Source organism: Ruditapes philippinarum, unplaced genomic scaffold (genome assembly GCF_026571515.1).
Source record: "Ruditapes philippinarum isolate M1 unplaced genomic scaffold, ASM2657151v2 ctg15397_1_1_1_1, whole genome shotgun sequence".
In the NCBI taxonomy this organism is placed as follows: Eukaryota; Metazoa; Mollusca; class Bivalvia; order Venerida; family Veneridae; genus Ruditapes; species Ruditapes philippinarum.
Window position 1 is genome coordinate 1 of NW_026862922.1, and position 20,721 is coordinate 20,721.

General features: G+C 32.1%; 1 protein-coding gene across 1 annotated transcript; it reads right to left on the minus strand.

Annotated features, from left to right (window-relative positions):
- Positions 1-12,146: 12,146 nt before the first annotated feature.
- LOC132720620 (pituitary adenylate cyclase-activating polypeptide type I receptor-like) lies at positions 12,147-20,236 on the minus strand. Its single transcript, XM_060704780.1, has 9 exons — positions 20,148-20,236; positions 18,959-19,127; positions 18,394-18,550; positions 16,584-16,644; positions 16,237-16,306; positions 15,834-15,925; positions 15,149-15,290; positions 14,211-14,252; positions 12,147-13,758 (listed from the first exon to the last, which is right to left on the minus strand). Exons 1-9 carry the CDS (start codon positions 20,216-20,218, stop codon positions 13,429-13,431), a joined length of 1,134 nt encoding a protein of 377 aa, XP_060560763.1. The 5' UTR covers positions 20,219-20,236; the 3' UTR covers positions 12,147-13,428.
- Between the last annotated feature and the right edge of the window lie 485 nt (positions 20,237-20,721).

Below are 20,721 nucleotides of genomic sequence, written 5' to 3' on the forward strand. Positions count from 1 at the left end.
TCCAAAAGATTTACAGGTATGAAAGCAGTCTAACGGGACACATATATAATCTACAACTGCCCTACCTTTTCGTGCCACAGAAGTGTAATTATCACTATTTGGCGAGAAACGTCCATTTAAGGTACACATTTTTGACTTAATTAAAAAATCTTTCAACTCATGCCCATGCTGATTAAGACCTTTGTCTATTATAGTCCTTTTTGGTAAGTGATCTATATCAGTAAGTTTATCTGATTGGGATCCTAAACGTGAATTAAAGTCTGCACAAATATACAAAGCATCACATTCACTATTAAGATAGATTTGACCAAGAAGATGAGCGTAAAATGTCTGTGCGTCTCTCCCCCTTGTTGAGTTCTCCGGTGGTAGGTAGCACGAAAACACCATAAAATTATAATCCGATGTCGCATGACGAAAGCTTAAGCTCATTATACCGTCAAAACTTTTGTCAACTATTTCCACATTATAATTTTCAAACAGTTTCTCTTTAACTAAAATTCCTACCCCTCCTGATGGCTTTGGGGCATGTACATGGATATCTTTCCTGTTAAATCCAAACCACTTATAATCTGGAACATTTATAACATCTTGATCACATTAATATTAACTTTATAATATAAAATTAGAAGTAAACGTAATAATTTACATAAAGTTCAGTTAAAATAACACATATAATATACAAAATACGAAGGCTATTCTTAAACGAATAAAAAATTAAATAATTATAAACATAACTTACTTCACAATAATATAGATAAGATAAGACAAGTTTATTTTTCAATTTCTTACGCTGAAAGTCTACGAGGACAATCAAAGCATAATATCATGACAGACAATGATATGTAACCAAATACACTAAAACCAGGCATTTATGCATATTAAAGTGAATGAGGAAGGTCGCATGAAATAATTATTAGTAAATGCATTGCATAGAAACAATTAACAATATTCTTATACATTAAATGATATTATCCACATGTATATCAACAGAAGTAATATACTAAAGCGTCAAACATGCAAGAAATACACATATGACACCTACTTTGTAAAAAAAAAATCGAATTTAGTTGCCCCATATGACTTACCTTTTACTGTATTAATAAATAATATTTATTTTATATAAAAAAAAACCCGGCAAAATGCTCATTATGGTAATCTAATCAGTGTCATCTTTAACTAAGTGCGAACAGACATTTAAAGATATTTCATACTGATAGCGATTACATAATTCAATCCGATAAACAAGTGTGCCGTTGATCATGCGTATCATTAAGTAATACATGTAGATAAGAAATTAGTCTATTTGAATATGCCAGGAAGCATATACTTAAACACGAGAAAAAAGATAGATATAAAACCGTGTTTTATCTCGTGTTTTATCTGCCTTGTAAACAATTCACGCACGGCAACATAATAAATTTATATTCACTTTAATTCATTATATACGAAAATAATATACCCTATAGGTAACAACTTTTGAAATATCTTAAGAGAAAATACTTAAATTGTTTTATTCCAAATAATTATATATCAACACATTTTCATATTGAAATATCAAGGCATTAATTTTATACAATAATCATTCGGATACCGGCCAGTAATAATAACAACTATATTGCCACTTCATAGTGGAAGAGACTGGGCCATGTTGCTATTTGCCGTTCAAAAGAGACAGGGAGAGAGTTTTACTAATAGATATTTAGAAAAAAGTTACAGTAAACGCTATAAACATAGCACAAAGTACTATTATATTCCCGAGTGAACAATGTTGCTGCTCCTTTAACTTCTCCACAAGACGCCGGTTATTCCTTACAACGGACGGAAATAGTCCATCTCGCAGATGCAATTCGATCAATCTGAAACTTTTCGTCAATTTTATAATTAAACATATCTTGTAAAGCTGATAAAGACACCTATCTCGCATGTTTCGTTTGAAAGATGTAAACGTGTATCCCTTTTTATGTCAAAAGGTTTTTAAAATTTATAAAATGCAGCTTTAAATGAATATCTTTAAAGATCCTGAATGTCATTAAGGATGTAACAATATTTAAATGAAATCTTATTTATGTATCAAATTATTCTCCTAAATGAATTTCCAAATGTCGGGTAATATGTTTAATATGTAATACAAATGCTAATACGCATTAAAGATAATCATTAAAATATATTTATTCATTTCTTATTGAATCATTTTGCTCAGACTTTATCGAACATAAATTTCTAATTACCCCCCTTTATTTTCATTAAATGTAAATTCGGAATTCATGGTGTTTAGAACTTACAATGTTGATAAATCTTTACTTGAGCGTCATATTTATGATTTAAAAATGAGTTTCAGGATCTTTAAACAAAGACGCGATTGCAGAAATGAATAACTGGATAGGAACAAACCACTCGAATGCCTGTATTACTATAACTAAATAAACTTTGAAACAAAAACATTGGATGATTTTGTGTGTTCATTTACTCAAAACATTTTTATGATATATTTTGATATAGCTGTTTGTCATTGTTTGTTACTGTTCGTGTTTTATTACCATGCTGAATATACAATACAGATGTAATCGGTTATCAGATAGGATCACGTGTGGACATTATGCTGTTAGTCACTTGGCTTCTTGATCAGCTTGCTGTCTCCAAGGATTTTTTAATTATTCATAACATCTAGAGCATGATAGAATATTTAAGATGTTCAAAACATATTCCATAATTACATAGGTGGTTTAACATCCTTACCAACGAAAGTCACAATTAATTTACCAGAGCACATTTCAGCCACCACATTTTCTTGGACAGGCTGTCAAGCAGCTTCGCAGTACTACATGTAGTTGCATTCACTCTAAATTGCAACGTGCTGATAACTTCAGTACATGCTAGGGCAAAGGTACTCTTCGAAATATTGTACGATCAATCACACGGTGCATATCCATATCGGTACCCTCTTTGCGAAATCTGCTGAAACGGTACCCTCTGTGAACATGCACAGGTCATTCTCTGCTAAAAACAAACCAGCGATGGATACCAATCCAGTAAAATTTCATTGTAATAAGGAAAGGAGGTATGTCACGTAGAAAAGATGTATACCACGGAACACTAGGATGTTTTATTTATGTGCTGATTTGTCATGTGCCCGATTTTCATGTACTGCAACTTCACAATAAGCTACAAAAAATCGACATGTCTTGCTTCGCCCATCACCTCGACATATTTTTCGGGCTGAAATGAACCTGTGGCTTGATTATATATGCATCATACATATTTAATATGTTCATATACATATCATCTTCGGACAAATGGCAGTATATTGTCAAAAATAAATGTAAAATTCATAAAAACACCCTACTTTCGGTTTTGCAGCGGCACGGGCTACCTCTCTTCATTTGAATTTTTATATCACAGGTACCCTCTCATTATTGAACACATAGGTACCCTCAAAGCACGACATATGCTTTTATTTGCGTTAATCGTTAAGTGTGTATGTAATACTTTTTACTTTTATGTAAATATTACATACTTAACGATTAACGCAAATAAAAGCATATGTCGTGCTTTGAGGGTACCTATGTGTTCAATAATGAGAGGGTACCTGTGATATAAAAATTCAAATGAAGAGAGGTAGCCCGTGCCGCTGCAAAACCGAAAGTAGGGTGTTTTTATGAATTTTACATTTATTTTTGACAATATACTGCCATTTGTCCGAAGATGATATGTATATGAACATATTAAATATGTATGATGCATATATAATCAAGCCACAGGTTCATTTCAGCCCGAAAAATATGTCGAGGTGATGGGCGAAGCAAGACATGTCGATTTTTTGTAGCTTATTGTGAAGTTGCAGTACATGAAAATCGGGCACATGACAAATCAGTACATAAATAAAACATCCTAGTGTTCCGTGGTATACATCTTTTCTACGTGACATACCTCCTTTCCTTATTACAATGAAATTTTACTGGATTGGTATCCATCGCTGGTTTGTTTTTAGCAGAGAATGACCTGTGCATGTTCAGAGAGGGTACCGTTTCAGCAGATTTCGCAAAGAGGGTACCGATATGGATATGCACCGTGAATCACAGTGAAAATGACTTTCACCATCCGAGATTCGAACCCCGGGTATCCAGATTTACTTCGAGCCGAACGGTACGGATACTCCCAATTTCAAGCATGCGCATGTCTTTTATATTGACTTGGACTGCCTTCACCCTCTATGTCTTCATTATCATGCAGACGTTGGAATATGTAAGTATAATAATTATTGAATCAATCGTTGCTTACATTTTCAATATGCGAATCAACGAAATTATATGACCAGAGAACCACCGCAAAAAATAATTATCGTATCTTTCCTACATTAAATATACAATTGAAAATTCAAAAATCTTGAGACAAAGTGATCCCTCGGAAGCATTAATCACAACAAAATTACACGAGAACTTCAGACTCGGTTTGATTGAGTCTGTACATGAGGGATAATGAATATGTGCAACATCCATCACGCCCCCCCCTAGCACCGGCTTGAGCGGTACTCTATTCTTACTCACAGGGGGTCTACACGGGGGCGCGAAGCTAGATTTAAGAAATAAAACGGTGCGGTCACAGGACGAAAACACGCTTATTAGCGAGGGCGCAGGGCGAAGTTTAATAAATAAAACTTTGCCTCTGCTAATAAGAGTGTTTTCGTCCAACGACCCCGCCAAGCGAAAAGTCGATAAATAACAAGTTAAAATGGTGGGGGCGCGTAGCGAAAACACTAGCGGGGCGCTAATATGTGTGTTTTCGCTGTGCGCCCGGCCGTTTTATTTCTTAAATCTTGTCTCGCTCATTAAACTTCGCCCCGCGCTCTTGCTAATTAGCGTGTTTTCGTCCCGCGACCCCGCCGTTTTAACTTGTTAATTCTAGCTTGGTGGGGTCGCGGGCGAAAACACGAATGGCACAAATCAACCATCATAGTTTTACCTACGATACGAAAATGTCACAGTCAAATAATCATAAAGTATTATGCAGAAACTGTGAATATTATGAAAGAAACCCTACATAAGTATCTAGTCAGTGAACCTAATGTTTGCTTATCAAACTGTTAGGGTCTTTTTCGGGATAAAAGAATACGCACGATTTCATCGTTCTCTGTCTCTGAGGCGCTTGAAAAATTGTGCAGTCTCGTGCAACTTGGCCGAATTTATTTTTAAGAAATCCCAATAAAAGTACATGTGTGTCATATATCTAATATTTGTTTCAGATATAAATGTTGTTATCCAGTTGAGAACTTATTCTTAAACTGATTAGATTCGATAGAATTAATGTACTGTGCCGCTATGATAATGTGAGAGTGACGTTGCAATTTTTGTGTACAACCTTTTCTGAATAGGTAAAACAGGGTATTTAGAAGTGAATATGATTCAAAATCAGAAATAGAATTTGAAAAGTCTCAAAGTTGGTTAAGTCACTAGGATGCCATACAAATTAAATTGTATCATGAGTTCGAGCCACACAAGTTGTCAAACCTTTTTTCCTTTTTCTTTCCCTATTTTTATTTTTACATGAGATGCAAATTAATTGGAATATAAAGGCAGTTTTGTTATAATTTCGAATAATTTATATATACCGGAAATAATAATTTTTATTCTGTGCAGTGTGTATTATATATAAGTACAATGTAGTACTTTTGCAGTGCACAAGTTTTTCGTGCCAACTTAACTATAGTTGAAACAATTTATGTACATGTATGCATTCCGTATCAGGTTGCACCAACTTGCTAGATATAGCAACATTTTAAAACAAAAGTGAAATGAGAAGTTAATAGAAAATAACACAGCGCTAATAATCTTTACAAGAAAAAAAGAAATTCTTAATCGATTGATAATTATACAAAACAATTTGGGACCGAACCTGGCTGTCTTGCATTGATATGTAACTAAAAATTTACCACACAACTATACCTACTGTGTTACGCCGCCAGTTGGTAAATTTGTCGATATTTTAATTTATATGGCAAGCCTGCTTGACTTAAGATAATAAACACAACATGATAACTGTTTTACACCGTTAAAGTGGACTTGACCACCGTGCCACTAAATAATTATCCGAAACGCACAGTAGATTCAAATATATCAATGCAGGCGATTAGCTACGGTATACGCACATTTATACAGATAAGTAATTTATTTCGACATGCATTTTCATCACGAACACTATTAAATAAACGATATAAAATCAAATATGTGTTATGCTTTCATCTAGAAGATGCGTATGATTTTTCGATTTTCCTCACATTCAAACAACAGTTCAACAGTACCGGTATTAGGTTTCATATGCTGTTACACTTACAGAGAGTGAAATCCGGGAGTTTTCAACAACCCCACCCCCTCATTGTATGGGAACATGATTTTGTTTTCAAAATAAGATCATAGGCATGATGCTATCGACTTTGTACTACGTACAGCGACAGATGCTTGTGTGTTTCCGAAGAAAACGTTGATAAAGTGGTAACAACGTACAGACTGTGACCTATGCATATTACTATGGAATACCGTTAGGGCCATCGTAGTTATACTTTATAATCCAGAGGGCAACAATAAGACAGTGCGATAGAACAACGACGACAATACAACAGTGCGATGACGACAATGCGATAGTGCGATGGCGACAATGCGATGGCGACAGTGCGACAATGCGATAGTGTGATGCCGATAATGCGATGCCGACAGTGCGATAATGCAATGGCGACAATACGATAGTGCGATGGTACTAGAAATTTACATCTATACATAATTTTATCTATATAATTATCTAAAATAAGAGGTCAGCAATTTTCAGTAGTTTAACTGGTCAGCAGTTTTTCGCATGACGAACATGAATCAATCTTGAAGAGCACATCTATTTTGCTACATATCCATTAAATCGAATATCCAACTACCAATACCTACCAATTTTACGCTCCTTGTACTATTCACCGTTAATTTTCATCAATATATAAGATGGGGCATTTTTTGATACTTAGTAAACCGAGCGCCCGAACTATTTCTAAAAGACAGTAAATAAATATGATGAGATCAAAACATTGCTATACTAGATTCTGTGTCCACATGTTTTTTTATATATATATATATATATATATATATATATATATATATATGTGCAATGTAGTTCTCAAAACAGCTTAAAACTTGCCATGTAAAAGAAAGAAATATTTTGTTACAAGTATCAAACAAATTACAACGCATTCAAAGTTTAAAAGTAGCGTTGGCTTATAGAATTGTCAATACATGTACGCGATGAAATATGATTTTAATCAATTAAAATGCTATTTTTAGCGATGTCAGGATATACAGGAAAATACATACAGATATACAGTACGATTTCGATAGCAACGATCAGAAAATACCACAGAGCTTGCAGCCCTTTGATTATTACTTGGGGACAATACTCCGCCTTTCAAGGAATGGCACTTCTGTGTCACATTGAAGGTTCTATGATACCCGCGGTTTGAATACATCTGCGGATGTTTCTAAATTCAAATTTTCACCCTTTCATGTTAAAATGCTGAATTCTGCTTTAGACGGTGCCAGGGGGCGTAGACGGTAGTTTGCACTTGACATTACCGTCCATAAACAGGGTCAATCAAACCAAGTCTGCAACATTTTTCAAGTTTGAAGTGTTTTGGCCTTGAGGGATGACCATTTCCGTGCTTTCATAACGCGCCGATTAATACGTGCAAATTCATTTTTCTTTTTACATTTGAAGACAATTATTGATTGATCGAAAAAAAATATCTGGAAACATAGTGATCCACCGGAAGCATTAATCACAACAAAATTACATGAAAAATTGCAGACTCAGTTTGATTGAGTCTATACATGAGGGATAATGAACAAGTGCAACATCCCTCACGCCCCTAGATATTATAGCAAAGAAAACAATAAAATAAGATAATTAAAATCGGAAAATTTTACATTATATACTTTTAACAAGTAAATTATTAACTGTGAAACGGTTGCCCTTTTGATTAACTATACTCACAACTTTTCTCACAGTAAATTGGCAATAGTCGATGTCACGCGTTATACAAACATATACACCGGGTCAAGTAAAGGTCAATGGTTTAATTTACGATCTTGATTGAAATTTGAAAGTACAAAAAATACAGCATTTCTTCTGTTTTTCGAATGTTCGTATTCGTTTTTCGATGTTCGATTTCGAATATTCAAATATATTTCCCGGCCCTATATTAATTCTTGTATCAATCGTTGCTTACATTGTCAATATGTATAACGAATTAACGAAATTCCATGACGAGGTAACCACCGCAAACATACTTTCTTTCCTTGTTGGTTTTGTTTATCATATTTTACAGAAAAAAAATATACAAATTATCGACGGGAAATATGGGGACAGGGAACATATTCGAATGATGGACCCGATCAATTGTTTTAATAACTCAGACATGGTGTTTTGAAGGTACTGGAAACTTCTGATATTTCTCTTTCATTGTAATTCTTTCTCGTTTGTGTGTAGGAAACGAGCAGTATTTTTGTTGTTTTTTTACCCGAAACTAAGCATTTTGGTAGCTTTGTATGTATTTGTGACTCTCCGAATGGAGGTGAAAAAGTTAAAATTCAAGCTTTGACAGTTGGCGCCAAACAAGATAAATTTTTGAAAATGCCATAGCTTGCACTGCGTGTAAGTGATATTTTTTAAGGAATCGGGCGGATTCTAGAGTATGCTGCACCTTCATGAAGATTGCCCATATTGGTATATTTTAGGTGTGATTTTGGATGGGTCGGGGTAAATATAAATTGCTGTCAGTCATTTTTTAAGGAGCAATGCATTCAAACTATTATTTTCTTCAATGTATGTCATAAATCATTGAATAATGCTGTGCAACTGGTTATCTGCCTGTGAAACAGATTTTGAAATATTTGGAATTGTGTTTCTAGCCACACTGAATAACAAAATTGTTCATTTTTAGGTCCCCTGCCCCCTTCGTGTTTTGATTTAATGCAAATGATGAGTACTCTTTAAGGGGCGGTAACTTTTCCATTTTCGCTTCAACTAGAACATTTCCTTCTTAAATTGAGGTTAATATCCTAAACAAATGATAGTTTAGCGCGGATTGATTCCGTATGATTTGATGATGGGCCACTTAATTCTTACACTCCTGCCAATCCTGGTAAATATAGTACCATCAGAATAAAATTGAAAATTAAAACATTCCACAGACCATTTTTTAATGACACTAAAACACTTTAAAAAAATTGACTATATTTTCCTTTGGATAGCAATTTAATAATTAAAAAAAAAAATTCAAAGAAAAAATGTTGTTTTTTTTATTGATAATATATTGCCATGGCAATTTTTTTTGTAATTGCCATGGACTTGCCATGGCAAATTTTTGCCATTGAATTGCCATGGCAAATTTTTGCCATGGAATTGCCATGGCAAATTTGCCATGGCAGAAATTTGCCATGGCATTTCTATGGCAAAAAATTGCCATGGCAAAATGAAAAAAAACTAGAGATTGCAATAAAAAAATAACAATAGCACCAATAACATGTCATAGGATAAGTTTTAGAATGTTTTGTTATGTTTTAAAAAAATAATTGCCATGGCAAATTTGCCATGGCAAAAGTAGGAAAAATCTTGCCATGGCAATTCTAATTTGCCATGGCAAATTATTTGCCATGGCAATTCTAATTTGCCATGGCAAATTATTTGCCATGGCGAAATGCCGAAATGCCATGGCAAAACACACTTTGCCATGGCAAATGCAAACCTTCAATGCATTTTTACAAAAAAGTATTAAAGATAGAAAAACAAAACATATTAACTTTTAAACCATTTAGTTAATATGACAATTTAAGATAGTTTTCATTTTTTTAAAGCGCGTAAAAATAGGGGTTGAATTTGCCAAAAACTGGCGCGGCAAAAAGAAACCGGCAGCTATTGTATGTCAAGTGGTCTTTTAAAGCTTGTCCTTGCTTTACTTGGAATCATTGATTTTTTTAGTGTAAAATCATTTATATATAATTTTTGTTTTAAGTTGTTTTTCCGTTTCTTTGTTTGTTTGAACTTTATTTGTTGCTGATTTCTTTTTCATTTTTTTATCTTGTTGTTTTGAAAAAATAAAAATTCAGCACATGCGGAGAGAACAATGCGATCCAGGCACAGAGTAGAAGCTCGTGACGATTTGATATAATTAATTTAAAATGCGCGTTCCATGTGTGCAATACAGTTAATATTACAAGTAAGTTGTCGTTGCTCAATTAAAATTAAAAAATAAAAATGTGTGTTTCCACTTTGCTGATAGCATACGTACATGTATGTGGTAAATGTGTCTCATCAATACTTAATGAGCTATAAAGCCAATCAACATGGTACATATAACTATTTCTGGGGTAAACATTCATGAAGTGCTCTTTTATTTCAGTTTATGAAACAGTAAGGCAATAGACTCTTTAATAGTTTCACATATGAACAAATTTAACATTTACTTGGTAGAAAACGATTATGAATCGATCACGATGGGCACATATTGTCACGTGACATAAATGACAGAAAGCGTGCTAATGTAATTTTAGATAATGAATAACAAATAACAACATTAAGCATAATTGTTTTATAGGACTACACAATGAACCAAAATAACATTTGTCAGTTGTAATATCAATTACAGACACCAAATGACAATTAAATGCGTTGAGGAAAGTTTCACTTATACAAGGTAGTAGGGTGTGGGTATGATAAAGGTAAAAATAGTCCTGCTGTCACTTTTTTACCCCAAATTAGTAAAGCGCGAGACAATACTTACAATACTTACTTAGTTGGCTATCGGACTAAAGATATAATATGCCAAACTTCAAAGGGTTGGTGGATATCCGCTATATGTTCGTACAAAATTCTGTCTGAATAAAGTGATTTCTTACGTGGCTTATACTTTTTTCTTTGTTATTCTTCCAAATAGTAGGCTAATAATTTATAACGTATATCATTAGACTATTAAAGAGGTGTGTTTTTCTTTCCTTTCCTTTTTTCAATTCAAATAAAAGATCGTTGATATCAGGATATGCCAAATTTAACTATTTACATGACTTGTTCATTGTAAATCGTCCAAGAAAATTTCAGAACGATACCACCTTCAACAAAATTAATTGAAAGTCTAGGCTTATACGCTCAATATGGATCACGAATTCGAACAAAAAGATCAATAATTCAACTCGGACTGTTGCCTGACAGTGCTTATAATCTTGTTTTGAGAATTCCTCGTCGTTGGGTCTGCCTGCAGTTGACATTTGAAACTTTCTGTTTAATATTTAATTCAGTCGAGTGCTCCTGTAATTAAATTTTAAAATATTTGAATAAACCTTCCACATTTCAAACATCAATTATGAATTTATATATAATTTATTATCTAAAAATAACGTACCGTTATTTAATTTTACCCATGAAATATGGTGCTATATCAGTCAAATATATTTCATATTTTTTGAAAATAAAAATGAAATATAAATAATAAATATGAAAGTGGGCGGAGTCAAAACTCATATTTATTTTAAGGGATTTCTTTCGCCATTTTGTTTGAAAACTCTGATAAATACAAAACAACTTTTTGTTGAATTTTGTTGTGAACTATCTAGAATGATAGAAAATGGTCTTACTAAGAAAATAAATCCGAACACCAATATCTTTAATTCAGTCATTAACGATGTACGGACGTTTAAAGAGTTGTTTACGTGACGTCACAATTTATCGCTAAATATCGCGTGCAAAACAAGACAATATTTATATTACTGCGCGCTGTACAATTGCAGTTGCGTAGCAAGCAAGGCTGTTTGTCACCATTTGTCTTTGATATTGAAATTAAATAAAAAGGTTATTTTTTCGTTTTTCGTGAAATATGGTATATATTTTCACTCAACATGATAAAATGCCACATATTTTCACTCACCGGCCCGTGAAAATATGTGGCATTTTATCATGTTTCGTGAAAAATATTCCATCTTTTTCTATGATAAAATTAGGATGTATCATATTGGATAAGCGCATACAATAGTGATACCTTACATCGGCAAAGCATAAAGGAAACTACAGTATAAATACTAAATTTTATTATTTCTTTTGCGCCAAATGTTTATGTCATTTCTTAAATGATGCTATTATACATGTATTTTTAATTTATACCTTTAAAAGCGCTTGCTGCGTGCATTGAAACTTTAATCAACCGTCATGCTTCTATACCTAAGCAATTATTGCAACGCATTGCTGTTATATAGTATAAACTGATTTTATATTGGCTTGCACATTGAAAGTTATGATAAGTAAAAATAATCTAAATAAAAATAAGAAATAAACATAAAGGCAATTATTGAAACTTGCTTTCCAACCGCCATACTGTCAGGATAAAATGTTTTTACTATATATATAAAGTCAGTCGAAATCTACAAACTGTTTATAAAAAGAGCGTGTCCTGGTTGGATTTTTGTTATGAATATTGACATAGTTTGACGTGTCTTACAAAAATTCTTAATATTTAAGTAATTTTGTCAATTCTCTTTGTGCGTGGTATATTTTCTTACACATGATATATGAAGGTTGTTTAAAAGGACCTATTTCTATAAGAATAGTAAGAAATATAACAAAAAGTATATAAATAATGCGGTAACGGAAAACTTGTCTTCTGTCACAATGCTCTATATTAAAATGGAGAACAAGGGTTTAAAAGTTGGTCCAGTTGTATATTCCCTTCCTGTCAAGCAGATAATTTTCTGTTCAAATCCTACTGTTTAGGTCCAGGGAGCCGAACTGACGCTTCCGTCATAATTAATCTTAAATAACAGTTATAACTAAATAACATAAGGGAGATAGTAAAAATGAAAAAAAAAACATGAAATGTATGCCATTGTATTAATTAATAATCAGCTCTTTTTGACATGTTATAAAATATATTATCAAAGAGAAGTTTAATATCACAATTTTGTGGAACTGTTTAAATGATTAATGAAATAGCTAAGGAATCAACAACTATATTCTTTTCCAACGAATGTAGTTGAAGAATAGCAGTTTCATTTGTGGTTGTCATACAAAATCACATTTATTTTTGAAAAAGATACAATTATCCTAACTTATAAGTTTGCTGATATGAGATTATTAAAGATGCTAGATTTAGACTACATTTACGTAGTAATTACATTTAACAGTATCAAATCACTAAAAATAATTATACAGTCTTTATTATGATTATCAACGTATCGGACAATAATAACATTAAATGATACTTTTCTTTCCTAAAGCTTTCAAAACATAGATAAACATATCATTTATAAGGTTTAGAATTGAGAAGGTTTGCCTCACAGTTAAAAATGTAAACATGTATAGCCATGTAGCAGCAAAAACCTGTTCACGTACAGGTCAATTTGCTTTAAACACAACTTTTTAAACCTCACCCTCCCCAAAATTGTGAGGTTCAACCTTTACACAGTCAATATGTTCACTTTGCCATGATAATGTATTGAACTTCTCTTTTGTTGTTGCACGACTTTTCCGTGGCCATGTAGCATGTTCATGGCACACACTATTCAATTTGCACTTATCAGTACATGTGCCGTTTGGGTGGATAGTGCAGTCGCTGCTGATACGGGTATCACGTGTCGTATCACGTGACATTCTCCGTGACGATTTACGCCAAGAAGAGAGTACAATGGAACGAGTGTTGTATGAATTTAATCTGCGTTTGAAACACCATCTCCGTATTTCATTCTGTACCTACATAATAAATTTTTGATAAGATTATAGGTTTATTGGTAATTATAACAAAGAAAGATTTACTAGTACATATAACTGAACTGTTCGGCTTTTTCCAGCATTGAGCCTTGGAAAGTTAGAATCTAATTCTTTGTAAGAATTTTCAAAAAGACATTTCATATCAATAATTGTATGAATTGTATTAATGACATTATGTAATTTGTCTCATAAAATAATTTAAGTTCATGTTTCCAACAAAAATCGTTTAAATGAAACAATTTAGCCTAGATTCAAATCATTTTTATTCAGACAGAACGACAGACGAAAATTATAAGAAATCAGCAACATAGGCATGCTTGTGAAAATGAGAAACTCATTCAAGAAGTTATAAGAAATATGACAGAAATACACATGTGCTCTCCGATAAGACCAACATTTTTCTGGATTTAATTGTAAAAAAAGAGAATAGTTACCTCTTCGTTAAGGAAGCAAAACAACAAAGCTAAAACAAATCCCTGAAAAAAAAGAGAAACATCATTTGTATCGTTAAATACGGACTCGGATGAGTATTGATTTTATTTGTCACATATTTTACCAATATTTTCCTTAGAATTCTATGTAATAGCACGGAGGAAGGTAGTCTAATACTGATGTAACTCTCCAGGAACGATGGTTAGGAAACTACCCGCCTATATGACTGAAATACTGTTGGGAAAGGCGTAAAATGAAACAAACAAACTATGTAAGTAGTTATACATTTTCCTGGCATAGAAAATATACTATGAAAAAGCATTTTTAATTTATTTATTTAATATATGCTTTATTTATTGATAGATTCCTTCTTAATAGATTTAACAAAAACAGTGTTATGCGTATCTTTTTCCAGAAAATGATGTGGTGTAATTCTTTCTGAATCCACACATCAGATATTTAGAATTATACAGGTGAGGGATCTTTGCAATGCCTCACTTTATAAATATGACTCTATTTGTTGTTAGTATAACTCAATAAAGTAAATTGATGTTATATACTTTATATGAACCTGCACTGATACAAAATTATAATTAATTATAAATGACCCCAAAAATGTTTTATCGCGGAATACAGGAAACGAATAATTGAAAAAAAAATAAATGTAATGTTTTGATTCTTGATAGTATTTTTCTTATAAGTAGATTCTTTCTTTCTAACAATATCTCGCTTAAATAAATATGAGGCGTTTTTAATTTTGGCTCGTGTACAAAATTAACAAAATAATATATTTATTCCATTCAACATTAATATCAAGTTCCTTTAAGAATAATATATTTTATAACTCAATCAAATCATACGTAACTATAAATATATAATCATCTATTGCAAATATGTACTCACATCACATTATGTTACTTGTATTCTGAAGATAACTTACTTGGAATGAATTATAAAACATTTCACAATACAGATACATGAAATCAGCTTCCATACTAAACACACCAACCGGGTAAGCGTTAAACGCAATATATACCACCCCAAATAGTGGCAAAAGCACCAAAACAAACTTGGCAGTCTTCCTGAAATATATGATAATTACATATGTAAATAGAAGTATCGTGTTCTAGGATTTTGGAACATAGATTTTTTATGATTTTGTTTCATATTTCTCACTGCTAATTTAATTTATAATTTACATATTTCATAGCTATCTTGGTTGACAACGATTGTTAATTAATTGAAAAATCTAATTGGGAAAAAGTTTGTCTAATTGTGAATAATATGCAAAATCTCAAGATGTAAATTACATGTCTTTTCTTTATTATTCATATATATTAGTTTGTATTCGTTTTACACCGGTATATGGAATAAATGAAACTGCCCCATTTAGCAAAAAAAAATGATCTTATTTGAAATATATGCACGTACAAAAAGTGATATTTTTTAATGACTATTTAACTATTTGAATAGAATTAATATTGTTTTAAAAGTATTGTAAATTCTAAACAAATATTTTTTTGTTATTTAATACACTAAAGGGATTTGCAATTGTTTTAGAAGGCGCCGATATTCATATGTTATAAGAAAGAAATTCCATGGAATTATTTTCTGTGTAGTCTTACCTCCAGTACTTTGCATCACTTTTTACATGTCGGCTTAACTTTGACTTTACACATAGCACTCTTACAATATTGATGAAAAATAGAAAATTGATCTGTAGAGAGAAACAAAATATCAAATCATTGTGAATCATTGTGAAATTTAGTAAGTATACTCATTGTTCTATATAATTGAATCACGAAGTATTACCATCCTTGAAGAAGTTTATGTCTTTTTAAATTCAAACCATTGAAATGTAAAATCACTAGAATTTTTGGTCAGATTGAAAGAGTATATAATTCTACGCAGTTGTTTTAATGATTTATGCTATGGCTGACATAAAAGAGTTAAACATGGTAAATTTATAATAAATATTGATGAGAGATGTCTTAATGTGTTTAAGCAGGAAAGAGTTAGCAAACTTACAAGAATAGAAATATGCATTGGTGCCTTAATGATCCAAAAATAGCCACCGGTATTTTGGCGATTCCAACACCTAAATATTTGAAATAAAGGAAAAACAATTAAAACCATATAACACCTTACACAATTTATTGAAGAAATCATTTTGAATCTGTTAAGGCAAACTACAATTTTGAATAAGTAAATCTTAATCCTTTATAGAAAACAGTTTTGCAAATGTCTACAAACTGTCAAATAAATTACCTATTAACAACGTTTTTACCGATCAAAAAAAACAACAACATAAAATAAGCAGGCAATTAAATTAACATGACTTGAACTAAAAACTAAATTAATTCGGAACAACTTACAGCTCGTTGTCCTTGAACATTCGTACTACAATCCAAGGTATCACGTAAGTGAAAGAGGATACTGAAATAAAAAATTAAGGTAGGCGTTCACACATTGATACCTGAACTTAGGTAATGTATGTTTAATTGGCTGTTCAAAAATGCATTTTTGACATCGTGAATAATTTGAAGGCAATGAGAATGAAGAAGTTATATAATAAATTATATTGGAACGTTTTACATAGTAGTATAGTGTTAATTTCAACGTTTGAACGATTAGAAATAACAAATAGCAGAACTTATTTTTAAATTAATTTTTATGCCACCGCAGCATCTGCGATTGGTTTTCTTTATATGTATATTGTAAAAACTTACAGTAAAAACTTTAAAAAAAAATTCTTCTAGCAATTGACAAATGCTTGAGGTAAGATATTTTGCATAAAACATTGTGTAGTGAACCTCTAGCAAGATTGTTCAAATTAAAGCCCTGGGGTCAAAATTGCCCCTGCCACGGGGGTAATTGATTTCCAATATATACATATAGTAAAAATCAAAAAATCTTATTATCTGAAGGTACAAGGCTTAGAACTTTAATATTAATTTTGTTAAATGATATCATTTATAGGTACTCTACCAAAGTTGTTCAAATTTTGCCTCTGGTGTCAAAATTGGCCCCACCCCCAGGGGTCATTGATTTTCACTATGTACATATAGTAAAAAATTTAAAAAAATTATTGTCTGAAGATACAAGGCTTAGAGCTTTAATATTTGGTATATAATATCATCTATGGGTCCCCTACTAAAGTTGTTTTAATTATGCCCCTAGTGAAAACATTGGCCTGACCTAGAGGCTATAGTTTTCCTTATATGTATAAAGTAAAAACTTGAAAAGTCTTCTTCTCTGAATTGACAAAGGCTAGAGGTTAGATTTATGGCATGAGACTTTGGGAAGTGAACCTCTACTAAGATTGTTCAAATTATAGCCATGGGGTCAAAATTGGGTCCACCCCAGGTTCATTGATTTTCATTATGTACATAAAGTAAAAAAAATAAAAACTATTTTTGTCTGAAGGTACAAGGCATAGAGCTTTGATGTTTGCTATATAATATCATCTGTAGGTCCTCTACCAAAGTTGTTCAAATTTTTCCCCTGGTGTCAAAATCGGCCCTGCCTGGGGGCAGTGATTTTCATTAAGTACACATAATAAAAACAAAAACAAATGTTTTCTGAATGGGAGAAAGCTACAGCTTAGATATTTGACTTGAAATGTTGTTTGGTGGACTTGTATCAAGATTGTTTTGAAGTAAACCCTTGGGTCAAAATTATGCCTTGCCCAAGGGGACAGTGACCTACTTTCTTGTCCTTTGATGTGCAGCAATGAAAATTTGACCATGTGCACAGTTTTAGTTGTAAAATTGAATTTTTATAGCAAGTGACCTAGATTTTGATTATGTGACCTACTTTTTTGTCCTTTGATGTACAGCTAGGAAATTTGAACCATGTGCACAGATTAAGATGTAAAGTGAACTTTGATATCAGCTGACCTAGATTTTGACAAAGTGTCTTACTATATTGTCCTTTGATGAACTCATGAAATTTAGGCTGTCGTCTGCTTATCTTTCTGCAAAGGAATGCTAGCAGTTTATAGTAATACGTTGGATTTGCATTGGTACCGGCTCATCCAGACAATAATATACGAGGTTAATAAAAGACCCGTTCTTCAACAGTATTTTTTCCTACACTTCTATTTAGTGTTGTATTAATGCGATGGCAAGCATTTTCTCAAATGCAAACTTGTTTTTATTACTTTTATTTTTATTTATTACTTACACCAACCGAATAACACGTATAAGCGTGTACCATGTCTCTCAGTAAAAAGTGTTTTGTATACAAGCATATGTAAATAAAGTCCCTCCATCAAGATCCACATCATACTAGTCGCCACGGAATACATAAATATACTCACTATCAACTTACATTCCCAATGCTAAAAAATAACACATAGTAAATTTAATTTGATGGTGAAAACTAGTGTGAATTAACAACAAAAATACTTAAAGGACATAATAAAACAGGAATATAAACTAAATGAATTATATCCTGGAGTATAAAAATACTAACAAAATAATTAATTCATTAAATCATACATGAGTGACTAATGTTAAAAATACAGGTACAATTTAGATTAAGAGGAGAAATATTTTATGTTTTGTGCATTTGTTAAAAATGGAATTATTGATTCCAGAATAAATGATTTAATGCATTCTTTTATTTAAAGTTTTTGATAAGAACACATGTAATTTCCTGGTGATAAAAAGTAATTCTGTTACATTGCAAAATATTTACATGCACTTTTATGGGTCATTTTCAACAAATATTGTAAGAATGCTATTACCAGTCCGTCTTGTTTAAATTCTATGGTCCCTCCTGGATTTCGAATGATGTCTTTCTCTAAACCAATATCGTCAACAAAGATTAACGATTTTAGAAAAGAAATCGAAGCTCGTAGTATAAATGCAAAGAATAGGTTTATATGTAGCACGTTACTTTTGCAGTGAAGCCGTCTGAAAATAAAACACCTATAGGTTATTATAAGGAACACCTTTAAACGGTCTTGAAAGACAACCAGATAGACATGTACTATTTACAACAATGAATGCTACATAATAAACAATCAATGACTATTGTATCATACTTTGGAGAATTTTCTATTGATAACGTGTCAGAGATTAATCGCATACCAAAACATACACCGTGCGTTAACTGGAGTCAAGAGCATGCTTGTCGAAAGCTCCTTTTTCTGTGGTCCTTTGACGTCTTATCTGTGATATGCAGGCTGCATAACCTCTGACCCCCTTTAAAAATTCAATTTTGTTTAGTTCCGCCCATTGTTTTCTCGTTAAGGGCACACGCTTTTTATAACTTCGGGACCATACGCCGCTTTTCATGGAATAGCAATACTGTGTCACATTGAAGGTTCCATGATAACCGCCGTATGAACACATCTTCAAATGTTTCTAAATTCAAAATTTTCACCATATGTTTAAATGTTGAATTCTGCTTAAGCCGGTAGTTTTCACTTGACAGTATCGTCCATGAACAGGCTAAATCAAACCGAGCCTGCAACATTTTCAATTGTGACGTGTTGGGCTTTTCTTTAGGGATTCTCATTTTCTATATTTTTACTTATTGTGACGACAGGGAAAGAGAAAACGTACATTGGTTACTTTTTTCTGGGGTTAAAAATTGTGACGACAAGGGAAGTTTTTTATGCATTTGAATATAGAAATGTATAATAAAGACCAAATATTTTATAATTTAATATTCACTTTCATTTTATTAAATTAATGAAATATCATAAACTTTTGAGCTTGTGTGCATGCCTGTGTAACTGTTTCGATTATTTGTTTTGTTTTACTCCGTGCCATGTAAATTCAATGTATTTTATGTGATATAATAACGAGATTTAGGAACTGAACAAAAATCATTGACATGCATTCTTAATATAACTGAATAAATATCATCTGACAGTGTTATCAAAAATAAGAATTTCAAAACGATTTATTAAGGTGACTTTCCGTTACCTTGACGCTATCATAATTGTTACAGCGACGATAAGAGATGCCAATGATATTCCGTAGCCTATCTCTGACATCAGTTGTATACGTGGTATATGATTCTAAAATGTAAGAAACATGTAGTTAAGTTTATTCATTTGAAAGCAAAATGAACTCTTCTCATATAAAACAAACAGAAGAAAGGCGTTAACTTTGATTCTTAGAGTATGCTTTTCAATTTGTTTATATTATCATATTTATTTTCCTTTCATCAAAACATGTTGGTTCGTTTACTGAGTTACTTCATTAAATTTTGCCTTTTGTTGCTTTTTAAAATAACCCAAGACACCATGTCCATTATTAAGTTGCTCAAGCTTTCCCTGTTTGAATAAGGCTTTTTGTCCAGAAACAACATTGTTCTTATATAAAAAGGACGAAGTCAGTGACCGATTTAATTTTGCAAAACAAGACAAGTATACTAAAAGAAACCATACAATATTGTCTTCCAAATATATCTGTTTTTAGGCCTCTTAAAAAATTATAAGCCCTAATTATAAAACTTTGTGCGTGCCATATGCCAATATTTAACACATAGCACGGA